This window comes from Enhydra lutris, unplaced genomic scaffold (genome assembly GCF_002288905.1).
Source record: "Enhydra lutris kenyoni isolate GAN:26980312 unplaced genomic scaffold, ASM228890v2 scaffoldscaffold59, whole genome shotgun sequence".
NCBI lineage: Eukaryota > Metazoa > Chordata > Mammalia > Carnivora > Mustelidae > Enhydra > Enhydra lutris.
The window spans coordinates 12,624,815-12,632,676 of NW_019154143.1; the positions used below are offsets into that span (position 1 = coordinate 12,624,815).

General features: G+C 44.7%; 1 gene segment (V, D, J or C); it reads left to right on the forward strand.

Moving 5' to 3' along the window:
- The first annotated feature begins 201 nt into the window (after positions 1-201).
- Positions 202-1,055, forward strand: LOC111158397. The segment is given in 2 exon segments: positions 202-272; positions 685-1,055. Coding segments are annotated over 2 exon segments (420 nt in total).
- Positions 1,056-7,862: the final 6,807 nt, after the last annotated feature.

The window sequence follows — 7,862 nt, forward strand, 5'->3', positions numbered from 1 at the left end:
GGACTTGAGTTTTGTGATTTTCTTCCCAACACAAAAGACCTTTTATGTCACTTTGTTCAAAGCTAGGCCCCTCCCACCTCCTTTCTGCCCTTTCCCCACTGCTGCACCCAGCAGGGGATTTGCATAGTGTCCCCTAGGGAGGACCTTCCCTTGCAAGTGTGACATAAAAGCCCAGCTTGAATTTTGCTTGGACTTACCAGGACTCCTTGATCAACTTCTCAAAATGAGGTTCCCTGCTCAGCTCCTTGGGCTGCTTATGCTTTGGTTCCCTGGTAAGGACAGAGTGGGGTGAGGATGAGAATTAGTGGAGGTGGACAGGGGGCTGAGAGGGCACACTGCTCTCAAAATGTATTCTGTGTGCTGGTAGCAGGTGTGTGACTAGTCCTCCAGGGTGGGGCAGGGCATATGTAGACCTAGGAGAGTGAGGAAGATTCCAGAAGGAACAAGGACTTGTGCTCTGATTGGGATTGTGACAGGGAAGGGGTGGAGTTGTTAGCAATGATGAGAGGCCTCTCTCCAATCTCAGGTTGATTAGTGTGATTGTGCATTTTTGGTACACGCTTGGAGCCCCAAGTAATGGGAATAAAACAAAGTAGTGTTTTAGCTAAACTAAAAGAGATAGAAGCAATGGAAATCATTAAAAACGTTTGTATGTAACTTGGCACTTGTCTCTCTTCACTTTAGGATCCAGCGGGGAAATCGTGATGACACAGACCCCACTCTCCCTGCCCATCACCCCCGGAGAGCCGGCCTCCATCTCCTGCAGGGCCAGTCAGAGCCTCCTGCACAGTGATGGAAAAACCTATTTGGGTTGGTTCCGGCAGAAGCCAGGCCAGTCTCCACAGGGCCTGATCTACTTGGTTTCCAAACGTTTCTCTGGGGTCCCAGACAGATTCAGTGGCAGCGGGTCAGGGACAGATTTCACCCTGACCATCAGCAGGGTGGAGGCTGATGATGTGGGAATTTATTACTGTGCACAAAGTCTACAGTCTCCTCCCACAGTGGTTCAGGCCCGAACACAAACCTCCTGCCTGGGGTCCTGGCTGCCCCAGTGAGCAGCTTCTCTGGGGAACTCACAGGACGTTCTCTGAGTCTGTGTGAGAGGAAGGAGCTGGAGGCCCTGGGGGAGCAGCTCGCAGCTCGTAGCTAGGCATCAGGCTCCACATGTGGAGTCTCTGACAATTGCCCACCTGGCGTGGCAGGTGCAGCAGTGAATTTGGGGGTCCTGTCCCATGAGGACCCAGTTAGGGTGATTGGAGGAGCTCCTGAGGACTCCCCTAATCTTCTGTGCTGTGCCTGTGTTGCCAAATAAACTCAGCGGGCCTAGTGATCCAGGCATCTCCCCACAAGGATCCCGGTCCAGGGCCACAGCCGGAGCCCGTGCTCCTTGCATTGTCATACTTCTCTTCAGGAAAGACCCTGGTGTTTTAGTCCCCTATACTCCTCTGTCATAGGTGTGTCACAGGGGCAGCTCAGGTGATTGATCAGGAATTTCTTTGGCAACGTGCATGTTTGTTATTACCAATTCAGACCTATAAATTCAGCACAGTCCTGACTCCCAGAAAGTTTGCTATAAGGTATTTTCTTTCACCTCAAAAAACGTTCTAATTTTCCTTTTTTCCCCCTTTTTGACTGTACTTTTCTTTAATAATTTCTTACTTAATTTCCAAATATTTGGGCTTTTTTGATATTGCTTTTGAATACAATTACTCTGTTTTCATAGAATACACTTTATGATTTGTATCCATTTAATTTTACTGACATACTTTGGGGCCCACAACATGCAACCTATCCTTGCAAATGTTTCAAGGGGAATATGTGTTTTATGATTCTTCAAAGAGGGGCCTAGGAGTGTCAATTATGTCCCAAGGGTTGATGTCATCTTTCCAGTCCTCTGTGTCTTCACTGGCCCCAAGGGCATGGCCGCCCTCTCCTTGTCAGGACCTGCTGCAGCACCCTCTGCTGCTCTGGGCTCCACTCACAGCTACTGACTCCCCTGCCACCTGGTCCCAGGGCCAACCCAGCACTCCTAGAGCTGGATTGTCTGGTCCCAGAAGTCAGTGATGCCTGTCACCTGATTCCTTCTTTAAGGAAAAATCAACCATTAGCACAATGGAAGGAATGCACCTTCCCTCCACTCTTCATCCTGATGTAACTCTGTTATCATTGGGGGAAGAGTATTTCCCATGATTTGGAATCATCTGTAGAGCAGAGTCCCCAGAAATATCATCAGGACCCCAATAGCCATTAGAGGAAATTAGCAACCAGACAACAACCAGAACGACACCAGCATGCCCAGAATGAGTTCCCAGAACATTTATAGAGAATACTGTTTCTCTTGACACAATTTCTGCTTTGTGGCTCTGCTCAGGAGGGTGTATGATGTGCAATTAGTATCTGTCCTTAAAATCCTGCTTTCATCTGGTCCTTACACCAATGGAACACTAGAGGGCGGCCAAGTCAAGTGTTGAATTCCTGCTGTTCTCTTGTGGCAGGTCCTGGTCCACAGCTGTTGGGATTGTCAGTGACTGGCAAATATTTGCTTTAACTTTTGGCATAAAATCAGTAGGCTTCTCCTGTTTATTTTGCCTAAATAAATGATTTTGGTGCATATTTCCCATTACAATAGATTAATATATGTTCTCATAATTGCTTTCACATCTCCCCCAGGGCTGCTGAATGTCCAGCATATAAGAGAGCACTCTCTGGGTTGAGGTTGTTCCTGATTTCCTAGGTGAAACATGGAAGATAGGAGGGAGCTGTGCCCATGGGAGTTTCTAACAAGTTGTCGTAACCTAGAGCTTCTTGTTCAGTTTTGTGATTTCCTCCTGTGTCCACTCCATGGGCTCGGAAACCAGTTTTTCCAGATTACTTTAATGTATTAACAATCCTTGCTCTCTACTTGGCCTTGTACATTCTCTAGAAAGGTCAACATACACATTTCTGGAAGCATAGAAAGCACACTATGCTTCCAAGAATATTTGACCTTTGGGTTATCCTCGGCTCCTGGTCAACAGAGACTGAGGAGATGGGATGATCACCACCATGTGGCTCCTGCTCTCCTAAGGCAGAAAATCACCATTTCCTTTAAAGATGCGGAGGCTGTATTTTTATTAACAAGACCAGGAATGGCCACTAACTCCCTCATTTGGCCCTGACCTCTCTGCTGTTAAATATTCCATGTGTGTCAAGGGGCGATGAAAAGAAGTGGTGAAGGAGCCTTTCCATGGATTTCAGGAATTGGTTGAAGCCATTGAGTTTGATACGGATGGTAGAGGGTCTTAACACTTCCCTAGTGGAAATTCGAAGAAGAATTGTGTAGGTTCCTGAAGCTGATGAATAAGGAAAAAGCAGCATTGAACTTGAGAGTTCTCAGCTTATAATCTCCATTTTTATTCAGGTAGACTGTCTCTTATAATGAAAAATAAAAGTAATTCTTTTCTGGGGTCTTGGTGAAAAATTGGTGCAAATTCTCCTTCCACGGGCAGCTTCAACTAAAACTTAACTAGCTAGAATCCCTGAGTTGGCTTGAGAATGTTCCTGTCTTTTCCCATCCCCATTTCTGAGTCAGCCAGAACTTCATACAAGTTCAAAAGACAAACCTCACCTGCGAAGAGAAGGAATATATTATTAGCTTCCAGACAGGCTGTGGTTTTGAAGGAAAAACTTCTTTTGAGGACAGATGCCCATTCCTTCAGAATTAATCCTTAAGTGGAATGCTAGAAATGAAGGACTCAGGAGGCAGAGGATGCTCAGGCAGACCATGGGCTTGTTGTGTTACTCTCTCTGGTTAGTCTATGGGTGACCTCGGATCACCAGGGAGTTTCATGTTCACAGATAAGAAGCCTCCATCCAGCACATGATCCCCTCATGTATCTTTACGGATCAGGTGTGATCTCTATCCTATATTTATACTTATACCAAGAAAGGAAAGAAAAGTGAGTCAGACATTTGGATGCTGATTCATGTGAGGCAGAAGGGGAATGTGACCTGGAGGGTCTAGAGCAGTCAGGCAGGTAAGCACACTTGTTTCTTCCGGTGTTCCCAGACACTATGCACACTCAGAGTTCATGGAGTCTTTCCTGTGTTCCCTGCCACTAGAAGCTTGTCCCTGAAGTTCACTTTTTGTGGGTGACCATTCTCAGTTATTTGTCCAAAGCAACCAGCCTCAGTCAGAGGTGACCCCGGCGTCTGCAGTGCAATCCAGCCCCGCTGCTGCCCGGGGAGCTCCCTGCTGGGCCTGTTGATCTCCCTCAAGGACAAACCAACTCCCCTTTAATCAAAGAGAGGAAACTCCCATTGCATCCAGGATGTGACCAGGCCTCCATGTCTGTAATCTCATCCAAAACAGTGTGGGCCTGGCTGCATGGTTGTCAAAGTCTAGAGAACACAGTACCCAGAATGATTGGATATAGCACAGTCTCTGTCCTTCTTAAAGGGGATGCAGGATGCCAGACTCAGACCCAAGGAGACAGTCTTTCCAAGTCACACAGTCACACACTGGCTTCCAGCTTTATGGAGCTCAGACCAACAGCATCTAACAATAGAGACAAAGTACAATGAGAACTACTTGCCTAAGTCCTTCCTCATTCAGTGGACAATGGTTGAGATTGGAAATTCCCAGAGACTGGTGCTGAGCTGGACCTCATGTTCCTTGTTCTTTTAACCTGTACAAAGTCTTATTATTGCTAGGTGTTATGGAGTGACTGGTGTTGGACGCTGGTTGGTTTTGTTGTCCAGGCCAAAGTACACTTTGTAAGTCTGTGAGTGACAGAGGTTCTTTTTAGAATTACAAATGTTGTACTTTCTATCTATAAATAGTACAGAAACATTTCATAGCCTTTGTCTGACAGAGAATCTTAAAATACTTTGCATTTTCTACATATTTTAGGTTAACAGGTTATGACATGAAACAGCCAATAAGAATTATAGACCTTTATGCATGGAAGTCTGGACCTCTTCACCACATTCATCTACTTCCCCTATCCTCGGGCCCCTATCTCCAGTAACCACAAATCTGATTTTTTTGGAGTCAATTTTGTTTTTGTTACTTTCTTTTAGAATCCACTTGTAAGTGAGATCATACACTCTTTGTCTTTCTCTTTCTGATTTATTTCTCTTAGCATAATGTCCTGCAGGTCCATTTAAGTTGTCACAAATGGTTGGTTCCATCTTTTTTATGGTTGAATAATATTCTATTATATATATGATGTGGGAAAGAAAGCCTGAAGGAAACGTGAATAACATTAACATAACCTGCAGTCCACTGACCAATACTTGAGGGAGGCAGAGCACAATGCTCTTCCCGGAAGTTCCCAACTGTCTTCATGTTAATGCCTTGTGTAGGAGCCTGGTTGGCCAGAGGGAGCCATTTTGTTGTGGGCTTGGGTTGACCCTGCCCCTCCTGGAGGAACTTGCTTGCAAACCCCAGATATAGGGGTGGGCCAGGCCGGATGGAGACTTCTAATCAGTGGGGCGCACATATACTTACTATGGTAAATTGAAATTCAATTGGTCACCCGTACTGCCGACCTAGCATGACTGTGCAGTTTTCCCTGTGTATTGCAATTTCATTGGCCACCTGTGTATGGGCCGGGCTCATCCACCTCTATAAAGGTTAGTCTGTGAGGCAGGGAAGTAGTAGTGATAGCGTCGGGGTCCTTGGGAGCAGCATCTTTGGGAGCGTGGGGAGCATTGGGGTAGTTGTCTGGATCATCGCCTCTTTGTAAGAGACGGCCCTGACTGGTCGGTTTGATTTTCAATGCTTGGCACCAAATAAAGCTTTGCTTGACTTTCATTTTGTGTCAGTCTCCTTCCTTTGAACACGGACCCTAACACTTTGCTAGAGGCAAAAACAAACTTGGTTTGAAAAAGCAAGGCCTCCAGGTTCCTGTGAGTTGACTTTTAAGCATGTAAATGACCTTTTGAAACTTCCCTTGTCTTCTCTAGCCCCAACCCCAGTGTATATAATCAGTTGCTTCTCACACCCCAGGGCAGCAGGTCTTTCTGCCCAGGGTTCCTGTCCCCAGACTTTAATAAAATCACCCTTTTACACCAAAGATGTCTCAAGAATTCTTTCTTGGCCATCAACTGGGGACCTCACCTATATTCCAAAATTTCATCAATTTCAGTATCAGTAAGTCAAGTCACTGTGTTGTACACCTTCAAACTACAGAGTGCTGGATGTTATTTCTATCTCATTAAAACTGAAAGTAAAAAAAGAATTTGGAGAACTTGAAAGGTTTTATGATAATTTCACCAAAATAAGCAATACTTCCTAACTCACGCATCTTAAAGACTTTTGTAAAAAGGAGTTTCTGAAAACTGGGGCTGTCATAATATCCAACCCAACAGGATTCTCGCTATTACTCTACTTCCCGGAATCTACATTTTCATGTTGGATAGTGGGCACGTCATTACCTAGGGCTGTCCTAACAAAGTTCTGGAAACCTGGTGGCCTCAAACAACAGAAGTGTACTCTCTCACAGGTCTGGAGGCTTGAAGTCTGAAATCAAGGTGTTGCCAGACCCTGCCCTCTCTGAACCCTGTGGGAGAGGATCCACACTTGTTTCTTTACAGCCAAGGCAAGCTTAAAGGACTGGACATTGAGTAGAAGTGCATGCTGTAGTGAGCCACAGGTGTGTCCGTTGAGGGTTTGGGGCAAGCTGTACTTATGGGCAAGGAATGCAAGGAAGGGGAAGTCCAGCCTGAGTCCAAGCAGTGAATTCACTGGCTTGAGGATGGGAAGTCATTCTTGGCAGATGTTCACTGGTCAGGACAGAAATCTCCATGTTCCATAAATCAGGCATTTAATGGAAATCAGTCACCAGTTCTCAATTTCCATTCTTGCAAGGGTTCACATGTGAGATTTTCCATTTTGTATTTACTGGTTCTATTTTAAATTGAAATCCCTTTACAATATTCTGACCAGACATTCTTGTGGAATCTTACCTAGACTAGTATTTGTTAATTTGTTTCTGACCACACATTCTTGCGGAATCTTACCTAGACTAGTATTTGTTAATTTGTTTCCTTGGTCAGTTCAGCCTGACTCTGAATTTAAATTAACCAAAATATAATAAAAAGGCAAAATATGGTATTTCAATTGCTCCAGAATTCTGTTTGTTGAACAGAAGCAATTTGACATAGGCACTGTTTGTCAGGAGGTGTTCCATTCAACGTGACCTGTATCAGGCTGGCACATGAGGAAAACCTGGGTGAGTTCCCTCTTTAGTGAAGGCTGGGGAGGTAGACAGTCACCCCAGGGCAGCTCTGACCCAGGTCCTTATTCCACAGTGCCCGTATTTAAATGAAAAACCAAGAGTAGCTCAATGATGGGCCCAGGGTGCCTTGAGATATTAAAACAGTTGATGCAGCCATTGCTCTTCTCACACATGGACTCTGCTTGTGGATTGTAGGATCATAGCTATGGCTTCCCCACAGATGGCCAGGCAGGAACTTTAACTTCTCACAAAGTGGTAATAAAGAATATCCTGCTAGAACCTTCTATTTGTTGAAAAAGAGGCAGTATGGAAAGAGTTTTCCAAGCACCTCTTAGAAAAAAATTATATATAAAATCATTCTTTTCTTATGTAGTCCTATTATCCCAAGGGATTATACCCTTCAAAACCCTTTGATTGACCTTCTATGTACCTATATATGTGTGTGTGTACCCCAGATTATAACAACTATAGTAGTTTCTAGGACTTTCATATTCACAGCCACAAACATGGAATTTGTTCACCCTTTACTATGGTTGGCTCTAGACTCTCTCTTGAGACACATTATTTTTTCCTTGTCAACTTCTTTTGTCTTGGTTGCTCTATAAAATTTAATTCCATGAGCCAGAGGAAAAGACCATT